This window comes from Oryza glaberrima, chromosome 12, assembly GCF_000147395.1.
Source record: "Oryza glaberrima chromosome 12, OglaRS2, whole genome shotgun sequence".
NCBI lineage: Eukaryota > Viridiplantae > Streptophyta > Magnoliopsida > Poales > Poaceae > Oryza > Oryza glaberrima.
In genome coordinates, this window is record NC_068337.1 from 16,994,753 (window position 1) to 17,017,323 (window position 22,571).

General features: G+C 42.7%; 2 protein-coding genes and 1 pseudogene across 2 annotated transcripts; 2 read left to right on the forward strand and 1 right to left on the reverse strand.

Annotated features, from left to right (window-relative positions):
* Positions 1 to 297: 297 nt before the first annotated feature.
* Positions 298 to 3,124, reverse strand: LOC127756933 (putative pumilio homolog 8, chloroplastic). The gene is made up of 5 exons (XM_052282320.1): positions 1,977 to 3,124; positions 1,723 to 1,885; positions 1,219 to 1,382; positions 825 to 1,083; positions 298 to 730 (listed from the first exon to the last, which is right to left on the reverse strand). Exons 1-5 carry the CDS (start codon positions 2,861 to 2,863, stop codon positions 623 to 625), a joined length of 1,581 nt encoding a protein of 526 aa, XP_052138280.1. The 5' UTR covers positions 2,864 to 3,124; the 3' UTR covers positions 298 to 622.
* Positions 3,125 to 6,449: 3,325 nt separating this feature from the next.
* LOC127758045 (putative F-box protein At1g19160) lies at positions 6,450 to 7,520 on the forward strand. Its single transcript, XM_052283664.1, has one exon. It carries the CDS (start codon positions 6,591 to 6,593, stop codon positions 7,518 to 7,520), a length of 930 nt encoding a protein of 309 aa, XP_052139624.1. The 5' UTR covers positions 6,450 to 6,590.
* A 1,401-nt stretch (positions 7,521 to 8,921) lies between these two features.
* On the forward strand, positions 8,922 to 21,887 carry LOC127756331 (uncharacterized; annotated as a pseudogene).
* The last annotated feature ends 684 nt before the right edge of the window (positions 21,888 to 22,571 follow it).

Here is a 22,571-nt window from a genome sequence, read left to right on the forward strand (position 1 = left end):
AAAAAATAAATGGTACAGAATCCCTGTTAATATTCAACAGAAATTGAATTGGCAAAACGAGGAAGGCCTTGCTTACAGTTGAGTTAATTTAACTGTTAGGTCATACAATAAGGCTGAAATCATGCTCCTGCCTACTCATTTAGTATGTGCTGAAAAATGTTTGTTTGACAATCTGATTGAGGATAACAAATTCTATGTCTCCATTGTTTGTTTTATTTATTTATTTATTTATTTTTGCAAGGTGTTTCTTTTCTTGCCATAATTTGGAAGAGTCGCCAAGAAGAATAAGAAGCAACAATCTTGTTCGGATAATGAACAAATGACATTAAAGATATTGGTATTTTGTGATGATGATTTGCCCAATTGGAACTTATTCCATCTCACAGATGGTTTATGACAACACAAGAGTGCACCAAGTACAGGTACAGCTAAAAGTACATGACTAAAGAACACTCATTTATACAAATCTACATGGTGCGATCACCTTTATCCGATTTGAATCTGAATAATAACACAAAACAACAGTCTTCCCGATCACCTTTTTTATCCCTTTGAATCTGAAGAAATAGCACAAGACAACAGGCTTTGTTGTTACATGCCGAAAAAAGCGCCCGTCAGCTCATCACTTCTTCAGCAAAGCTCGAGAGTAGATCCTCTTGCAGTATGGACTAGTCCTGAGCAGTTCCACATGAGGCCGAATTGCGTTCGTCAGCGCAGAGTGGAGTGAACCCTGAAAATTTTACGCGCAACGACCGATACCGTTAATTCAGGTTGCTGTCATGATACTCTGGTTACTACCCAATTTTTTGCATCAGGTGTTTTACCTTGGAGTTCTGGATAGCTGAGTAGATGACATAGTTTGCAAAGGGGTGCTGAAGCAGCTGCTCAAAGTGTGGCACAGCAAGGAGCTCCAGGATGATGGTAGCCTTGTCAGCTTCCTTGAACACTTTCAGGCATTTCTCAACCACATTGCTGCTGAACTTCTGCATGGAGAGGTGAATATACCTGCCCTGAAACTGCTTTGTCAGGCTTGCATTTGCAGTGGGTACCTTCAGGTCTATCACATACTGAACAACATAGTTCCTGAAAAACAGAGCAGGTAATGCTCATCAGTTCAGTATCTACAGATACTCATTTTCGTTTCATATAGGAAATATAAGAAATGCAAATGCAGAGAATATAAGAAATGCAAATGCAGAGTTCCAAACAGAGTATTACCCGTAGGCATCTTGCGCAAGTTCGAATCCATTCGAAGCGATCGCAGCAACCAGCTTCTCCCTCTGCTCACCCCCTGAACGAGCAATGCACCGCTGCAGGACGCAGCAACCATGGCATTGCATCCCAATGTCGAGGCAGTGAACGGCAGCGGCCTCAAAGATTGGCTGAAAGTAGCAAATTCAGACAGTTCATGCGTCATCAGGGAGAAAGCCTTATCATTACCCTACTTGCACCACAATCAGAAAAACAATTTTTTACTAGTTCAATTGTGGACAGCAAACATTGTTATCTAAAAAATTTCAGTCAGCAACCAAAGATCGACAGTTATTCATTCAGATTGCACATCACAATATCTGCATCCTCACATCTTCCTTCTTTTTTTTTTCTGAGTACTTACACCATAACAAACTTATGAAAAGGAATTACCATTTTAATTTCTGAATTCCATACAGACAGCAGGGGCATATAAACTTAGCCACATTATTGAAAAGTTGGGATGCCTACCTTGTTGTCATTGGCATCAAAGGATTGCAAGCACCTCTGCACGACATGATTGCCATTAGGATCCTTGATGAGCTCCAAGAACCCCGGGCGCAGCGCCTCGACGACGAGCTGGATCTCCTCCCTTGTCCTCAGGCTCTCGATCAGCTTCTGCACTGCCCTTGTCCTGCAATTGAACTCCATGATCACACACAATTCGCCAAAAAAGAATCGAAATTTTTTTCAATTAGCAGTTAATTGTTGGGAATCGTTAGTACCCGTGGACATTGAGGGAGATCCTGACGAGGACGAAGGGGTCCTTGGTGAGGGTGAGGACGATGGCCATCCGCTGCTCGTCGTCGCAGACGGCGAGGAGCTTCTGCATGAGGTAGTTGCCGAACGGGTTCACCATCAGCTCGACGGCGTGGCGCGCGACGCCGGCGAAGATGAAGTCGACCTCGCGCTTGCCGTCATCGAGCCGCTGCTGCAGGAACCGGCACCCGTGCTGGTCCCTGGCGATGTGGTACATGAACCCGCGCAGCCCGGCGAGGCTCTCGTACCTCGCCGCCGCCGCCGACGCCGCGGCGGACTTCTTCGTCGGGCTCGCCGCCGCCGCCGCGGCGGCGGCGGCGGGCGCCGCGCACCCGCCCTTCCTCCTCGCCGCCTTGCTCCGCCCCCTCGCCGGCGGCGCCTGCGGCGGCGGCGGGGGCGGGGGCGGCGAGCACCTGACGTCCCACCCGTCGGAGTCGGCGCCCGCGGCGGCGGTGGCGTCGAACAGGCAGAACCCGGCGAACGGGTCGAACAGCGACGACGGCGGCGTCGGCGGCGGCGGCGGCGGCGCGTCCACGCGGCGCCTCTCCAGCGAGAACGGCCGCGACGGCGCCGTGAACCCCCCATCCTGACCCACGAAACAGAGGCTGGACGTCGGCGACAAACCACCGCCGCCACCACCACCAAAGAACCCCGGCGGCGACGACAGCATCCCATCATCATCATCCCCCTCCACCACCCCCATCTCCGCGAGCTCCCTGATGAGGCAAGACACATCAAACCCACCACCACCACCACCATCATCCCCCGCCGCGTCGCGCCGCCCGAGGAGGTCGCCGTGGTGCAGCATGGGGATCTCGTCGAGCAGCCTCTCCATCTCCGTATCCACCTTCATCTCCTCCTCCTCAAATCTTCACCTCAAACAAATTGATCAACAACGCACCATGGAATAACCAAGATCCGATCGAGATAGGGATAGGGATTTGAGGGGAGGAGGGGAGGTGGTTTCTTGGAGGTGGGGCGTTGAGGCATGCAAGGGGAGGGGGTGGAGGAGGTTTTATACGAGGAGAGCGGGAAAGTAGTGGGGAGTGAGGTGAGGTGGAGGAGAGGGAGAGGGAGAGAGAGTGATGAGTGTGTGCCTCTGGAGACTGGGAGGAGGAGGAGGCTTCTTACCAAGTCGGATTTCCTTTTTTTGGGTGGTGCGACTGGGTGTTTTGGCTAATATAATATCAGCCAGTTTTTTAAGTCAAACATGGTACTGAATTGAAGGCATGTGGAGGAGCACTTTTTTGGCTGTGAAAAAAAAAATAAGAGTATTGTTTTTGTTGTTGTGGAGTAAACAAAATTTTCATTTCACTGCGAATGTTTATTAGGTAAAAAGAAAGGTCATAACTTGCGATTAATGTTTTACTACCTCCGTTTCAGACTATAAATCGTTTTGAGTTTGGTTAAATTCAAACTACTCCAAGCTTAACTAAATTTCTAGACAAATATAGTAACATCTACAACACTGAATTAGTTACATTGAATCTATAGTTGAATATATTTTTATAGTATACTTATCTTGTGATGAATATGTTACTTATTTCGTTTTCCTGGTTACCATCCCCCAGAGTTGTAATCTTGTTTTTTTCCTGCTCTATCAATAGAACTTGTCTAGTGTGAGTCGTTAAAAAAATATGTTACGATTTTAATTTACAAAAGTCAAAATGACTTATAATCTGAAACGGATGGAGTACTTATGTGAGATTGTCTTGAAGAGTATGCAACTTTTATAATTGAATAAGCATGCATTATGATTTGTGAATGCCAGTGCATATGGTTAAGCACAAGTCAGAGCAAAGCTTCTTGTCTGTGACATTTTGCTCGTTAAATTGTGAAAGAAATTGCCCTGTAAATTACTGTGGAAGAATTGGCATATTATTGATTTAGTCTATTATTTTCTACTAATTGAATAATTTCTCATGGAAATTATAAATTCTCAAATACTTAATAATGCTGTTGAATAACCAAGTTCTTTATTAATCGATTCATATATATTTGTCCATCAAGAAGAAAAACTATAGGTGATCTAATATATCCCCTGTCAAAACGGAAAGAAAGAAAAAGGACCACCACTGAATAGCTCCATTTTTAGCTGAAACAAATGAAGAATATCTCAGAAAAAAATCCTGGCATTTACCAGGTCAGGCATATCTATTTTATGGTTAAGAATGGTCTCCTAGTAACTTGGCCCACTCCTCTCCAGTGGCCTTTCCTATGGACCATGAATAATGCCCCCAAATCTTGATTTGTCTGAGCTTTGTGAAAAAGACATGAATTCGGATGCAAATGGTGCACTTTTGGCCCCACTTTTCAGTGACCAATCCATCACCTTTTCTTCTCCCCTCCTATAAAAATATCTCTTGCAGGATATTTCTCTCTTTGGGTCCCCCAGCAACAAGGAGAGATATTTGTGATGGTAGGGTCCAAAGGGATGGGCAAGCAGTGCTATACAATCAAGAAAGTGGATAAATTGGAGGTGTTATCCATAGGATGTGAGCTCTGAGCCATATGGTTTGGACATGGACCATGGCTTCTGCACTTTTTGGTACACAAAACTGTGTGTATAAATGTATCCTTGGCATCATATCAGGCTATATGTCAACTGGGGCAGATCTTTGTTGCTCATCCTTCAGCTTCAGAAAAGGTCAGCAACTGATGGTATTGCATATGGAACAATGAATATCCCACTTTGCTAGGTCCTTGTGTGTGTGATTTGTTTTATTTATGCCTGTCTGCACTCGGTGTGCTGTGTTGGCATAGAATAGGAATGAAGAGATTAGCCAGACATTAAAATTTAATTAAAGAAGCATAAATATATCCTCAAGAGTATAAAAGCACATTATCTACTGAAAAATTCACTCCAAAAAAATTGTTTCAGATAGAGACACGGTCACGGAGAGTTATTTTATTATTGATTATGCGTATAAAACCTATAAAACATTTCGAAATGTCATAATATGTTGAACTCATTTTTAAGACAAATAAAGTCACATCACTCTTAAAAGTTGAATTGAAATATTAAAAAGACATTCATGCTTAAAATCTAAATGTATTGATTAAAATGAATTAAAACAACTCTCTTGTATGCTACTAAAACGAGCAATTCCCTATAAGCCCACCGATGACCGAATAGAAGGAGGGTCCTAACATGTGCCCATTCGTGCAGCCCCCAACAGCATGCACCCGAGTTCACTTACTCTAGAGTTCCGTACTTATTGCCATCACGGGCTTGTTCTCTTAGTGGTAAAAAAATTGTAATTCTATAGGATTATTATATAAGTTTGTAGAAAAAAATAGAAACTTTCAAAAGCTACAAATTAAAGCTTTCGACATTGAAACTTTCCGTGGAAATAACTTTTGTAACTTCCGGTTGTGAACTGCAAGAGCGCTCCCTAAACTTGTGTGGGTGTTTCATATAGATCTTCAAACTCTAAAAATGTATTTACGGATTTTCAAACTTGTCCCCGGTGTCATACGGATCCAAACGGGCTCGAACCCACTCCGTACACTAACGTGGCATGTTGACACCTACATATCAGTTGGATCCACATATCAATCACATAAAATAAAATAAAATTTTAAACATTTTTTCTCATCTTAGGTAGAGGAGAAAAGATATAAAATTTAAAAATACTTTTTTATTTTAAGGTAGAGAGGATAAAACATAAAATTTAAAAAATGCTTTTTTATTTTAAGGTAGAGAGGAGAAATATGTCTTTTAGTTAGTCCTATTTTTTCTATTTGACTCACAAGTGGGACCTGATGCTATCTAAGACACGTAGGCGCATGAAGCGGGTTGGAACCCGTCTGAATATCTATGACATCTAAGACAAGTTCGAGAACGTGAAAATGTATTTGAGAGTTTAAATATCTAGATGACACACTTGCACAATTTCAAGAACCGTCCGTGTACTTCACTCTAATAAATATTTGGCAATTAAAAAGAATATTTTATCAAACCTCTCAAACTTTGACCTAAGATTGCTTTTTAAATTCTTAATTTAAAAACAAAAAATGGTATATATATACATTTGATTTGAAAAGTAATATCACTATACGATTAATTTATTTCCAATATAAAGTTGATGTCCAATATAAATTAGTCTTACTCTAAACATAATAAATATTGGAAAAGTCAATACACATCACAATTTTCTTATAAAATGCTTACAAACTCTGACGTGGCATGCTGTGAGTAAATCTAGATTTTCTTTAACTTCTATCTAGTTAAATCAAACAGATGAGAAATTTGTTAGTAAGAGTTCTAAAAAATTAGTACATGTAGCAGTGCTCTTAAATATTTATGATCGAAATTAAAGAGTACTAGACACACTCTCGTTCTTTTCGAGCAATTGAAAAAGTAACCAGTGTGACACTGTCTTGCATCAGCAAATTAGCCCATACTAGCCCATTAGCACTTAAGCTTGTGGCCCATATTTCCTTTCCTTTTGCCAGCCGGATCCACGGCCCGGTTCGGTTTCCTATAATCAACGACTACGACTTGGAGCCCACAAAATCATCGTGTCCTCCAGGACGAAGCGATCGCGAGACAGATCGCCGCCGCCGCCGCCGCCGCCATGGACGACAGCATCATGGACGGCCTCCCGACTGACGCCTTCGTGGAGATCCTGCTACGCCTCCCGCCGAGCGCCCGGCGGCGTTCCCGCCTCGTCTGCCGGCGGTGGCGCGACGTCGTCGACGCGCGCACGCCGGAGGGCCAGAGCCACCGCGCCAAGGCACTGGTCTTCTTCTTGAACCGTAGCGGCCACTCGCCGGAGCCGAGGTGCTCCGCCCACGTCTTCGACGACCTGTCGCCGCCGTCTTCAAGCGGCAGGGAGATCTGGAACAGCGGCACGGGGACGGCGGCGGAGCTCGCCATGGTCGGCTGCTGCAACGGCGTGATCGCTCTGTGGGAGGAGGGCACCGGCCGCCTCACCCTCGTCAACCCGTCCACCGGCGAGACGCTCGCCATCCCGCCGCCGCCGCGGCTGCCTCCGAAACGCCGGCGTCGCCGCACCCCGCTGGTCGTCAGCTGTCTCAGCTTCGGGTACCACCCGATCACGGGCAAGTACAAGATCGTGCACCTCCCCGCCGACGACGCCATGGCCGCCGCCTCTTCCAGCAGCTGGTGCAGCCCGCTCGACGTGGTGAAGGTGTTCACGCTAGGGGACGTCGGCGTCGGCGATGGCGCGACGTGGCGGGAGGTGGCGGCGCCGCCAGGCTCGAGCTGCCACGTCCGCCTGGGCGTCGTCAGCCTCGACGGCGCCGCGTACTGGGTCGCCGCGGACAACGCCGTCATGTCGTTCGACCTCGAGCACGAGCGCGTCGTGGCCGTCGAGGCGCCGCTCCCGGCGATGCCGCTCGGGACATGGCTGGGTGCCCTGGCCGTCGTCGGCGGAAGGCTGGGAGTTGCCGTGATGGGATGCGCTGACAGCTACCCGACGACAACCATTGTTGAGGTACAAATTAGTCGACCATATAAGCATCTAATATCTGTTAATATATGATTTAAACGAAATATATGTCTTTGCTAATTTAACCCCTATTTTTGGTAGGATTATCTGTTTTGCTGCTGTTTTGATAGCTAGGTAGATATAACTTTTTCAAAAAGAAAAGAATCGCATAGGACAATGCTAAACTTCAATAGGCTATTGATATAACATGAATTTTTTTTAAAAAAAATAGTTTTGGGAGGCTATAATTAGGGGGAAAAAAACGTCAGCCAAACCAAGCGCCTACAACACAAACACCACCATTGGTGGGAGCAAATAGAAGAATGTCAACCAAACACACTCCTCTCCATCCACATCTTAAACTCCTCTACGTCCACATCTTAAAATTGCAGGGAGAGAGGGTAGTTCCACCAACGTGGCCATATATCTATTCTCTCCATCCACATCTTAAAATCGCAGGGGGAGAGAGTAGTTCCGCCAACGTGGCCATATATCTAGGCAGCTTAATTCAGTATTCCCTCCCATAAACATGTTTTTTTCTTAATAACAGATAAAATCCATCCTTTGCTCCAACAAAAACACTTGGTACAATAGTCTTTGAGCTCAAAACAAAGCGAAAAAAATTAACAAAGAATGAACTGAAATCCTATCAGTAAATCTCCATTTAAAGTTGGCGAAATTTTACATCCAAATTAAATTCCCCCCACCACTAGCTTCTAATACTATATATAATATATAGATTTTTGGGTCGAGCTGGATTTTAACCAGCGTAGACATATCGTCAACGAATTTACAGTCCGTCCCCATTAACCATTAACCGCTCGGGCATCGACCATCGATGAACTGATCAGATTAACCAACCAAAGTTGGCCTCGGTCATTATGTATTGAACCGAGGATAAAGCCTATATAACTTTTGCACGATAGTAAAAACTCATAGCAAAACTCAAACTCAAAGGGTAAACTTTGCTTCTTATATTTTTTTAAGATCGACACGAATCAATTGATATTTCTATTCTAATTTCTGTCGTTTAATTCCTCACTCTCTGAATCAAACATTTTTTGCCATAATGTGCCGTTCCTACTATCTACCAAGTATACGTCGTCCTAATCCTACTATGGATTCGGGCCATAGCACATGGTTTTATAAAATCTGTACGATTTTTCCGATCTTGCATGGTGCATTATAGTCTTGAAATTCTCAATGTAGTCCCGAATAGATCCAGTCTGCTTCCCATGAGTTAAGCGCCGGATCAGTACCTGTTTGCAACTTTCTTGAAATATATAGTTAATTCACTCTTATATATATTCACTGCGAAAAATAATCTGCTCCTGCATGCGTGTGTCGTGCGTGCAGGTGTGGGTGCTCGAAGGTGGAAGATCAGGAGACGAGGAGGAGCAGCGAACATGGGCACGGCGATACAGCATACAGGGGTTGGCCCCGGGCTGGCAGCGCATGGTGTGGCCATACTTCTGCCACGGCGAGCACGTCCTGACGACCGACGTGCGGACGAGACGCAGATCGGCGCACGCGCACCGGCTGCACCGCCTCTGTGACGGGAGCCGCCTCGCGCTGGCCCACCTCGCGACGGCGGACACGGCGGCTGCGGTGCCGATGTACGACGTCCAGGCGTTTCCCTACGTCGGAACCACGGAGCCGCTAGGTGAATATGCGGTTAGTGATACAAGTGGATTGTCCCGCTACCCGTATAAAAACATGCTTCTTAGTTTATTTCTCGAATGATAGTATAAAATTTAGAAGAAAAGATGAATGGAATAAGTGGGAAAAAAAACCGCTAGCCCGCCGCACTTGCATCCCTATATGCGGTACAGATGTAGAGAGAACTCAAAGAAGTAGTTATGCTATGTTTATATCGGAAGTGGATTTTTGTATCTTGATGGGATATCCCTGTTTTGTGCATGTCGTTTAAAAAATTATCAAAAGTTTTTAAAAAAATTGTCAAGATAGATCAATATATGATATATCTTTTTACTAACATGCGTGCGAGTTAAAATTCAATCCATACAATTCGAAACAAAAATAACAAATTTGACCATGAATTACGCATTCTGTTCATGGTCAAATTTGTTATTTTTGTTTCTAGCTACTTGTATAAGTTGAATTTGAATTTGCATATATATTTGTGAAGTGACATACCACATATTAATCTATCCTACTAACTTTTTTTAATTTTTTAATGACTTTTTAAGTAACATGCAAAAATGAAGAGATATCCCCTTAAGAGATTATTTGAGTTTTCCGTTTATATCATGCATATATATGATCGGTGTAACATTTTCTTTGACGTTTTGACATTTTACTACACTGAAAGATTAATCCCCGTTATTTTTATGTGACTTGCAAACAGTGACAATATTATTACGTTCCCCACTGATGGGACAACTAATAGAGAGAATTCATAGTTGAACAACGTATTTGTTGCCAATGAAAATTGCTCGTGGACTTGTCTCAAATTAAATTGAGTAGCACTTTGGCATGTTTGCCATGAACTCCCTTGGGGAGAAGGTGGCAGTGGCGGGCTCAGCAAGTGCGACGTGCGTGAGGGGATGACGAGATTGTGGAACAGGGTTCTGGGATTCACCGAGAGGTCCAAATTTCAGCAAAATTCACCTATCTCGGTGAGGTCCGAGACAATAGTTCCTCATAAATTCGTCTCCATTTAATTCAAATTTGGTTCATATTTGATTAAATTCGTCCAAAATATCCGAAATTCATCCAAAATACCAAATTTCGTCCATTTCGGTGCAGGCCGAAATTATTTTGCTATTAGATCCCAGAACCCTGTTGTGGAAAAGAGATGGGTTTCACGAACGCTCATGAAACCGCTACTGAAAGCTGATCGATTTTGGCTAGCTTTCGTACGACGTTAACTGAAAGTCATTGGTTTTTACAACGTTTTATTGGTTTTGGGTAAATCCGTGCCCTGAGAAGCAAATTCCCCTTTGCCAAAGTTGGCTGATTTTCCCTTGTGATTTTGCCTTTTTTCCAACATTATTTTTTAAACCCTGTTTCAATTTCTTAGCTTGCGAAAAGGCAGTTTATTTAACAAAATTCTATTAATAAAGCAGGAAAAAAAATACAAGATTACAACCCTGAAGAGTCGTAATCAGGAAAAAGGAAAAAAAATATGCCACCACCCACACGCCGACAGCGCCAGCACACAAAATTCGGAGAAGGCTAGCACCGGACCGAACAGGCAGTTTTGCTCGGCCCTGCCTTATGTTTCGACGACCTGTCCGGCGAGTTCATCTGCAGCCGGCGTGTCTTGAGCCGCGGCGCTCGTCGTGTTCGGCCGCCGCAACGGCCTGCTCTCCCTGCTGGAAGAGAGCACCGGCGGCATCACGCTTGTCAACCCGGCCACCGGCGATCGAGACGCTCGCCCGTCCCGCCCCGTGCCGCCGCGGCTGCCTCGGAACTGCGTGTTCCATCGCGCCGCCGTCAGCTTCGGCTGCCACCCGACGACGGGGAAAGTACAAACAGATCGATCGTCCACATCCCCGTCCGCGGCGAGGTCTCGGTGTTCGACGTGGTGAAGGTGTACACGGCGCTGCGGCAGGGCGACGACGGCGCGAGAACCTCACATATGGAGGGAACTGCGACGTCAACCGTGGCCTCCTGAGCGTCGACGGCGCGACGTGTACTCGCCATGGACGGCGCCGCCATTGCTGATGCATGGGCTCACGATCTTGACCAGTACAGGGTGCATGGGCAGCATGGGCAGGATCCATAAATACCACCAACAGATCACACGGCCATATACTCCCTCTGTCCTAAATATTTGACGTCGTTTACTTTTTAAAACACGTTTGACCATTCGTCTTATTCAAAAACTCTTGTGAAATACGTAAAACTATATACTCCATCTGTTTCGAAATGTTTGACGCCGTTGACCTTTTAGCATATGTTTAACCGTTTGTCTTATTCAAAAAATTTAAGTAATTATTAATTCTTTTTCTATTATTTGATTCATTGTTAAATATATTTTTATGTAGGTATATAATTTTACATATTTCACAATAGTTTTTGAATAAGACGAACGGTCAAACATGTGCTAAAAAGTCAACGGTGTCAAACATTTCGAAACGGAGGGAGTATATACATAAAAGTATATTTAACAATGAATCAAATGATAGGAAAAAGAATTAATAATTACTTAAATTTTTTAAATAAGACGAACGGTCAAATATGTTTAAAAAAGTCAACAGCTTTAAACATTTAGTAAAAGAGCGAGTACTATTTTTCCCATGGAGAACAACACATCATCATGACCAACACGCGGCGATATCCGTACATTTTAGTGCGTGCACACCACCTCAACAATGGATGTATATACGTAGCCTGGTGTGGCTGGTTGATCATCCAAGTGTTCTCCTACGTCGAGACAACGGAGACACTATCAGCCTCAACGTTTTCATTTGCACTAATATATTCCCTCCGTTTTTAAATGTTTAACGCCGTTGACTTTTTAACACATGTTTAACCGTTCGTCTTATTAAAAAATATTTGTGAAATATGTAAAACTATATATATACATGAAAGTATATTTAGCAATGAATCAAATGATAGGAGAATTAATAATTACTTAATTATTTTTTAATAAGATGAATGGTCAAACATGTTTTAAAAAGTCAACGACATCAAATATTTAGAAACGGAGTAAGTATGTAAGGTTTCTTTTACTTACTTCTCTTATGTGTAACACTTATATATATATATATGTATATATATATATGTGTATATTTATATATATATATATGTATGTGTATATATATACGGCTCCTTCAGTGTTAGGGCCTCGGGTGGACTGCACACATGGGTCAGTTCAGCCAGGCCCATCAAACCCAAGGAAGACCATAAAAAAAAGGCAAATGTTGCTACAAGACACTCGTTATCTGTGGTTTTAACTCAGGGACACCGCAAAAACGTTGCTTTAGGGAAAGACACTCCATAACCGTGGATATTTGCCGATGGACACCACGCCGTCTAACTGAAGCTTGCCGTGCTAACGTGGCGGTCGGAGCCCTAGTCGGACCTAAATGCCCCTGCGCCTTATGTGGACCTAAATGCCTTGGTCGGACCTAAATATCGTGCGAATATGCAGAAAGGCCCTTGAGTTTTCTAGGAACCAACCCGCAGTCCTATGATTGTTTTCATGTGTGAGGTAGCTTTTACAAACTAGTACCTAGAGTTTTGATTCTTCTCAACAGAGGTCCTTGGTTCGAGCTAACACAGAGCTAGCCATGGCCGAGCTCGTTCTCGAGCTCACTGGCGGTGAACGGTGGATAATCTCAGCATGCAACCTAAAGAGAAAATGTAGAGGGGTTCAAGGCAAGGTTATAGGTGGTTTTCTTGCAAGCTATGGTGGCCGGAATCAATGACGACGGCGATGGAAGCGGCGGTGGTTCTCGGGGTGGTGTTGCATGTGGTCTTGGAGGCTGTTTCTAAGTGGATGAATTGCATGCATGTGGTCCTCTAGGCTCTAGGGTGCTCACCCAACTGTCGGGAAGAGATGTCGAAGCTTGGTCGTCGGTGACAGCTGGCGGAACATCTCAATCACTCGGGAAGACGGCAGCAGCGCGTTTTACTTCAAGAACTGCCATGAATGTATGTACTTCGTGTTAAAGAGGTTCTAGGGATGGTTCATGCGCAAAGAATCGATAAATGGCTCACCGGAGGAGGTGGAATCGACGATGGTGTTAGGCGGCAGGTTCAGAACGGTGCCGAGGAAGAAAGGGGTGTGCTCTCCCTCTACGGTGCACCATTCTTAGGGGGTACTTGAGGGGGAATGGAGGGGAGGATGAGGCGAAGACGCTGGCGCGACAGCTTGGGCCAGCTTGGTCCAGATTGGCAGCATAAGTGACGATGCCGTCATGGCGGCGCCCGGTGCGCGCTCCAGAGCTCATCTGGGCACAACGGCGATCCCGTCGATCCACTACATGAAAAAGGGCGAAATTAGAGGGAATGGAATCGGCATCTTGAGAAGGTAACATAACGTGAGAGGAGAGGAGACGACCGTAGCTCATCGACGAATGCGGCCATCGTCTTCTTCGTGGCCGGTGATGAAGATGAGGAAGAAAGGAGCGGCTGGAGTTCGTTCTCTCGATGTGGTCGGCAGTGGAATGGAAAGTGAGATGGGGCGACTGAGTTGTGACTTGGGATGGCCACGCGTCGATGCCGTCCAAAGAGCTGTCTCTCATTCTCTCTCATGTTCTCTCGTCTAATATGAGGATAAGGTGCAGGGGCGTTTAGGTCCGACCGAGTAAAAAACCAGGCTCCCAACCGCCACGTCAGCACGGCAAGCTTTAGTTAGACGGCGCGGTGTCCATCGGCAAATATCCACAGTTATGGAGTGTCTTTCCCCAAAGCCACACGGTTATGGAGTGTCTGTCCCCAAAGCCACGTTTTTACGGTGTCCCTGGGCTAAAACCACACATAACGAGTTTCTTGTAGCAAAATTTGCCCAAACAAAAATAACAGAGGCTGCAATGTGAGAGGATCGATGAAGATTGTGTGGACGGCGAACGATGGCGGAGCGGCAGCCACCTTAAGGCCGGTTGGCTCCCTTATCGATTTCCTTCCCCTACCTCTCCTCCTTCCTTCAGACCCTACCTTAGCTCTAGAACCTTTTAAAGCTTGTATCTCCTTTCTCTTCATCCTTAGTTTCAACTCAAGCAACTGGTTATATACGTGTGAATTGTATTGAAGATTGTTGTTATTTTCTTAGAGAAGATGTCTCTAACAATATGGTATCGGAGTCATCAACCACCAAATCTGTCGTGAACAAGTAGAAGCTATACATAGATGAAGCACTGTATTGGTTACTAAAGCTGTGTTCTTCCCCCCATTTTCCTAACCCACCTTTCTCGTTTTCCACGCGCACACTTTTCAAACCGCTAGACGGTGTGATTTACGCAAAAACTTTCTATATGAAAGTTGTTTTAAAAAATCATATTAATCCCTTTTTCAAAAAAAAATTAGTTAATACTTAATTAATTATGCAATAATACGAGCTTCATTTTACGTGCCAGGACTCCCGAACAAAGCTTAAAATGTTTGAGTTGATGGAGGCCAAGCGGAGGCCATAAGAAAAGATAGAAATACTGTTGGAGATGTTTGAGTTGAGGGAGAAGAGAGAAACATATGAATTTTACGTTACATGTTTATAGAGTAATTTATCACATGTTAATACATCTTAATTTTTTAAATTTTTTCATAACTATTTGAGTGGTATGAAAGCAACCAGGGGATGTCTCCTCGAGACGAGTTTAAAATCCACCCTCAGAAAGTTAGAGAATCTCCGTCCAGGCTCTTATCTAAGCAGTCGGTTTTCATGAGATACGGCACTACTAGAGACTGTAAAGCTCCCGTGTGCTGCGGAGTGTTACCGGGTGTTTTCTGAAAACACACGGTAACTTACCGGGTGTACCACTATGAATTCGGTAACCCAGGAAAAAAATACCGGGTGCTAGGTTCAGCACAAGGTAACTTTAAACTTACCGTGTGTAGCGCGTAAGAACACGGTAACCTCCATGGTGCACGTGCTCATATCCTGCTCTGTTCCATTGACCAGCAGTGGAACTTCGTTTGCACCTAACGGAGTTAAAAGTTCCCGTGTTTATTTTTCTGCTAGACGCTCGGGAAGGGCTAGAAGCTACTCCAAAGTAGTACAGACATGGTCCACATGTCGGTTGCTATTGAAAAAATTAATGCAGTTCAAGGGTAATAAAACATTTGAACATTGTATTTCGAACATGATTCATACGGTGGATTTTTAAATATAAATATTTGTAAATATAATTCATACGGTCAATTTTTTTGAAAAAACATAAAAAAGCTATCTTTCAAGTTTACAATGATAATACAAAATTAATTAGGCACACTTTCTCCCAATTATCTTCGATCCTCTCTCAACCACCATGGCTACCCCTCTCTCTCCCTTCCATTCATACAACCGAATCCGGGCCTCATTAAGCTCAGGGATTATTGCATCTAGTGCTCAGTTGAAATCATTTAGTATTTGAAAATATTGTTTGAAGTTGTCATAATTTAAAATTCAAATTGAAATTATTGAAACAGAGTCATATAGCAAAATGACCAAAACAAAAGTTGTAGATATTGATGATTTATATAACTTTGTTGTTGATGACCTTTTCAGTTGAAATCATTTAGTATTTAAAAATGTTGTTTGAAGTTGTTATAATTTAAAATTCAAATTCAAATTATCGAAACATAGTCATATGGCAAAATGACCAAAACAAATGTTGTAGATATTAATGATTTATATAACTTTGTTGTTGATGACTTTTTAGTAGAAATCATTTAGTATTTGAAAATGTTATTTGAAATTGTCATAAGTTGAAATTCAAATTCAAATTATTGAAACAGAGTCATATAGCAAAATGACCAAAACGGGAGCTTTCCGGTCTCCAGTAGTGCGGAGTACCCCATCCATATGTATACGTGTCAACATTCTACGTATACTTACAAACATTCTATGCATATGCATAATTTGATATGGGTATATATATAATTTTTTACATCGAAAGATATACATATACATCTAAAATTTATATGTAAAAATGATAAGGTACATATAGAATGTTTATACATATATGTACAAACTTTTGATGTGTATATATATAACCATTTACACATGTATAAAGTAGGATACACGTATACTTGTGTATATGTTTAAAATTTGGACACGGCTAGATCGCGCGCGCTAGCGGCATATCGCTACCCAGCGACGTCCTTCTCTTCCCAAAAAACAGTTACTAGTACACTCAACAGTACACGCCTTTTTTTTTCTTCCTAGAGAGTTTTCTCCTAAATTACTTATCCAATCTATAATCCGATTACACCATTATGATCGTTGCAATTAAATCTTTACAACAAGATCTTACACGATTATATTCTGATAAAAGAATATCTATGCTGTAAATACTTTTATTATATATGTAAGTTACTTTTGTCCTATACATAAATTACTTTTAGATTTAAGCTCTTTAATAACTTATATCTTTTAAATCACGTATTATTTTCATGATCTATTTACATCATTGTACTCTACATAAAATATGAGACAAAACAAGATCCATGTTAAATATATTCAAATATTTCATTAATTTAAAAGTAATTTATTTAAATTGTAGTAGTAACTTAGCTATACAATAGATGTAACTTAGCTATGAAATAGAAGTAAGTTAGCACAAAATAAAAGTAAGTTGTTACAACATTAGAAGTAAATTCGAGAGAAAAATATTTTGTATCTAAAAATTAAATTTAAAGTCCATAAATTATACAGTTGACTAAAAACTATAATAAACATAATCGACTTAAAGCATTATGAATATATAAAAAGTAATTTAGTCAAATCTAAAAGTAATTTATATATATGATAAAAGTAACTTAAGTATATAATAAAAGTAATTTACAAGTATAAATATTTTTTTATCGTAGTATAATCATGTAAGATCTAGTTTTGAAGATTTAATTGTAACGAACACAAAAGTGTAATCGGATTATAGATCGGATAAGTAATTTGAGAGAAAACTTTGTAAGAAGGGGAAAAAATACATGCATGTGTAATAGAAAAAAAGGCATGCATGTGCGCTGGCTTCTCCACGGCTTTTATGGTTGGCGTCGCGTGATAAGATAATATCGAGAGGCCTCGCCGATTAGTTTTTGCGTTAAAATTTATATATACATATGAATATGTAAAGGTGGACAAACTGATTGCGTGGTTGCACCCGCGCGCGGTCAGCCACCCATCAGCGCCCTTGCATGTGGGGTAGGCAAACTGATTTTTCCCCTTATTTTTGTTTTATTTTTCTTCCAAATTTTATACTACCATGTGAAAAACTAGTATATGGGTTTTTTTGGTAGTGAGACTACGCACTTAGCCACTTGCATCCTTCGAGCTAATGCAAACACTTGACTCCAACCATCATCATCAGAGACGCTTTACCTCGTACAGAAAAAAAAGAAAACTTAATTACCAAGAAAAAATCGAATACAGTACAAAATTCAAAGGAATTTGAACTAGTTTCAACAAGCCTCAGGCCCTCAGCTAATCTGGAAGAAATTCGAGAGAGAATCCAAAATTTTTGACCGATTCCCATGCATATCGCGTAGACCGTAGCTGCATAGGATATTCTTTGATTAGCTGAACTACTACTACTTAGCCCCCGGACGGTGTCGCCAACATCGATCAGCTTGATCCTGAAACGCCGGCGCCGGCGATGGACGACGGCGACGACCGGTGGGGCGACGTCGTCCCGACGGACGTGCTCTAGGAGATCCTAAGGCGGCTCCCGCAGATCAGCGGCCAGCGGCGGCTCCGCCTCATGTGCCGGCGGTGGCGCGACGTCGTCGACGAGGTCGAGCCGGAGGTGCAGCGGAGGCGCGCCAACCCGCTCGTCTTCTTCAAGGACGGCCGGTATGAGCCCCCCTCCGCGTTCCTCCTCCACGACCTCGCCGGAGACGACTGCGACGTCACCTCCCTCTCCCTCTTCTGCAAGGAGGAGGACGGCGGCGGCGGCGATAGGGATTTCTTCGCTCGCTACAACAACGACGACAAGGTCGGCTCGTGCAACGGCCTGATCTGCTTGTGGTTCGACCGAGATCCCCTCTACTACGGCAGCATCGTCGTGATCAACCCGGTCACCGGCGAGTCCCTCCACGTCCCGTCGCCGCCGATGGTGGGGTGGTGGACGATGTCTCGCTGGGGTACTCCGCCGCCGCGTCGTCATCGTCGTCGTCCCCCTCCCGCCATGGCTGCGGCGGCCATGGCGACGGGGTGGTGGATGTCCTCACGCTGGGGGACGACACCGCCGCCGGCTACGGCGGCGCGCGGTGGCGCGCGGTGAAGGTGCCGCCGTGGAGCCCGTGCACCGCCTGGGGCGTCGTCAGCGTCGACGGCGCCACGTAGTGGGTCACCGTGGGAAGGGAGATCATGTCGTTCGACCTCGAGCACGAGCGCGTCGCGGCCGTCGCGCCGCTGCCGGCGATGAGCAAGTGCCGCTTGCTGGTGTCCATGGCGAAGGAGGACACCTGCTGCCAGCTGACGGATGTCGGTGGGAGGCTGGGGGCCTCCATCGCCATCCACCGGCGGAACTCATTCCACATTGAGGTACACTCACCCAAGTCTCTTTCCAAGGTCCACTCGATTTTCCATATCATCCATAAAAATCTAAAGAGTGAAATACATTGCCGGTCTTTAAACAGGTCCCTGAAATTTGTTAAGGGTGTTATATAGGTCCAAACAGATTCTAACCCGCTCATACGTTGGCGCGGCATTGCCACGGTGGCGCCTACGAGTAAGTGAAATCCATATGTGTCAAGCAAATATAAAAAATAAAATTTAAAACCATATTTTCTCATCCTAGGTAGATAGAAAAAAGATAAAATTTAATTTGAAGGCATAGAGGAAACAACATGTTTTTTTTTAATTTTATTTTTTCCTATGTGACCGACACGTGGGTCGGACTAACAAGTATGCACTATCATAGCATGCCACATCAATATATGGAGCGGGTTAGAGCTCGTTTGAATCTATATAATACCCAGGACAAGTCGAGAACCCAAAAACATATTGAGGGTTTAGGGACCTAGATGATACACTCACACAAGTTTAGGAACCACTCATACACTTCAAAATTGATAAGATTAATATGCGATATATTACTTTCTAAATATGTAAGTTTAAATTCGACTTGCATGTGTTGAAAAAACCAAATTTAATTGTAAGTAGTACGCACTACTCATAATTAATTTATTTTATTTTTGTTCCTATTTATTTAAGTTGAAATTTAAACTTGCATGTTTGTGGATATCTTTCCATACCAAGATGGTAAACTTTATTATATGTTCTCTATAATATAAGAACTAACCTATTTTTTCTATGTAATTTGTGTAATATTTGATTATCTACAGGTGTGGATATTAGAGGGACGAGGTGACAAACAAAGATGGAGCCAATGACGCACCATACAAGGGCTTCAGCCTAACCAGAAGATCGGGCGACCATACTTTGCTTATGGAAAGTGCATCTTAACAAACATCTATCGAAAAATGGTTAGGGAGAGACTTAATATAGTGTACCGGCACTTGCCATGCTCCCTCAAGGCTGGGAGTATTCTCTCAAGGGCAATAGAAGGCACACCAGTGGCAAAGTTTAAAACCGAAGAACTAAGAATGTACAGCTATATTGAGACTAGTGAACCTTTAAACATATACAAGGAGGAGGAGGACAAGAAGGATAAGAAGGACAAGGAGGAGGTGGAGGAATCATCATCATCATCATCATCGGAAGAAGAAGAAGAAGAAGAAGAAGAAGAAAAAAAGGAATTTGACGAGGACGAGGACGAAGAAGAAGAAGAAGAAGAAGCGGCAGTAAATGCATAGTTGGGTACTACATTCTTTGGATCAATGTTAAACGATTCTCATCTTGAGTGTAGAGGCATCCTGGCCCTGGCTGAAGGCATAGTCGAGAGGCGTGACCACATAGAGCCTAGGCTTGGAGGGGCCCAATCCAATATTGTCTTTAATTTATATGCTTCTGCCCATCAGTGTTAAATTTTGCATTGATTGATTTCAAATTTAGGTTATTCCTCAACTTATAAATACTTATAGATAAATAATATTGGAGGCGCTAATACACGCGCTGCACGCGGAATGCTAGTTCGAGTACCGCACAACGCTCTCTCCGTTCGGTTTTCTCTTCTCTGTATCCAACCTTTCTGCCGTCCGGTTTTTCCCACCTACCGTGTTTCTTTTTTCTATCTCATTTATGCTTCATCAAAAGGCCTGATAAAATATTAACTATGTAGATTTTTCCGTTCTCTCGTTCCTTCTCTTTAGATTTTTTTTTCTCGTTGTAGTAAAATATTACTATCTAGTTTTTCTTTCCGAGTTTTCTGTTTTTCTAGTGTCCCTCCATGTTTTAAAAGTAACAAATTTACTTTGTTGAGTTTTTCATTTGCTCCCAGCATCCCACCACTGCACTTACCAAACTACTCCATAACAAATTTACTCGCATGAATGCCCCCTTCAAAAGTAACAAATTTACTTGCATGAATGCCCCCACATCGTTTGGCACCGTTATTAGATGGTTGTAAAAAAATTACTACCAGCTTATAATGCTAGTAATTCTTTTACCAGTATTATAAAAAAATTACAGGCTCAATTACACACGAGTGATTAATGTACACAGGGGTGAATCAAACTAGAAAAAGAGAAAAATACATTTTTAGGTCCCTAAATTTGTCATGGGTGTCATATAGGTACAAACAGGTTCTAACTCGCTCCATGCGCTGACGTGGCATTGCCACGGTGGCTCCTACGTGTTAGTGGAATCCACATGTGTCAAGCATATATAAAAAATAAAATTTAAAACCATATTTTCTCATCTTAGGTAGATAGAAAAACGATAAAATTTCGAAGGTAGAGAGGATACAATTTTTTTTAATATCATTTTTTCCTTTATGACCGACCCATGGGTCTGACAAACAAGTAGGCACTACCGTGGCAAGCCACATCAACGTATGTAGCGGGTTACATCTCGTTTGGATCTATACTACACCCAAGACAAGTTCGAGAACCCGAAAATGCATTTTGAGGGTCTAGGGAGCTAGATGACACACCCGCACAAGTTTAGGAACCGCTCGTACACTTCAAAAATCAACAAGATTAATATGCGATATATTACTTCCTAAATATGTAAGTTTAAATTCGACTTGCATGTGTTGAAAAAAAAACAAATTTAATTGTAAGTAGTACTCACTACTCATAGTTAATTTATTTCATTGTTTTCCTATTTATTCAAGTTGAATTTTAACTTGCATGTTTGTGGATATCTTTTCATACGAAGATTGTAATGTTTATTATATGTTCTCTGTAATATGAGAACTAATATATTTTTCCTATGTAAGTTGTGTAATATTTGTTTATCTATAGGTGTGGATATTAGAGGGACGATGTGACAAACAAAGATGGAGACATTGGCGCACCATACAAGGGCTTCAACCTAGCCAGAAGATCGGGCATCCATACTTTGCTTACGGCAAGTGCATCTTAACAAACATCTATCAGCAAATGTTCAATGAGAGACTTAGTAATATAGTGTACCGGCACTTGCCATGCTCCCTCAAGGCTGGGAGTATTCTCTCAAGGGCAATAGAAGGCACACCAGTGGCAAAGTTTGAAACCAGAGAACTAAGAATGTTCAGCTATATTGAGACTAGTGAACCTTTAAACATATACAAGGAGGAGGACAATAAGGACAAGAAGGAGGAGGCGGAGGAATCATCATCATCACCATTGAAGGATGAGGAGGTGGAAGAAGAGGAAAACAATGAGGACGAGGACAACGAAGAAGAAGTAGCGGTAGTAAATGCATAGTTGGATACTACATTCTTTTGGTCAATGTTAAACGATGCTCAACTTGAGTGCAGAGGCATCCTGGCCCTGGCAGAAGGCATAGTCGAGAGTTGTGACCACATAGAGCCTAGGCTAGGTCTGGGCCAATCCAATATTGTTATTAATTTATATGCTTAATTATGCCCATGAGTGTTACATTTTGCATTGATTGATTTTGAATATTAGGTTGTTCCTCAGGTTATAAATACTGATAGATAATAATAGTGGTAGTGCTAATATGCGTGGCGCACGTGGAGTGCTAGTTCGAGCACCGCACAATGCTCATTCCGTCCGGTTTTCCCTTTGTTTACCACCCTACCTTTCCTCTGCATCCTAGCTTTCCTCCGTCCGATTTTTTTTATTTTTTTTACCACGCCACCTTCCGTGTTTCTTTTTTCTCTTTTCCATCTCATTTATGCTTCATCAAAAGGTCTGATAAAATATTAACTATCCATTTTTTTCCGTTTTATCGTTGCTTCTCTCTAGATTTTTTTTATGTTTTTGTGTTTTAGTAAAATACTACCATTTAGTTTTTGTTTTCAAGTTTTCTGTTTTTTTAGTGTCTCTCCATGTTTTAAAAGTAACAAATTTACTCTGGTGAGTTTTCCATTAATTTGCTTCTAGCATCCCACCTCTGCACTTTCAAAAGTAACATATTTACTTGTA

Coding starts and splice junctions, on each gene's coding strand:
- LOC127756933 (XM_052282320.1), bottom strand. CDS start 2,863: ATGAAGGTGGATACGGAGATGGAGAGGCTGCTCGACGAGATCCCCATG. Junction 1,383..1,722: donor TTGATGCCAATGACAACAAG/GTAGGCATCCCA, acceptor TGCTACTTTCAG/CCAATCTTTGAGGCCGCTGC. Junction 1,084..1,218: donor CTTGCGCAAGATGCCTACGG/GTAATACTCTGT, acceptor TCTGTTTTTCAG/GAACTATGTTGTTCAGTATG.
- LOC127758045 (XM_052283664.1), top strand. CDS start 6,591: ATGGACGACAGCATCATGGACGGCCTCCCGACTGACGCCTTCGTGGAG.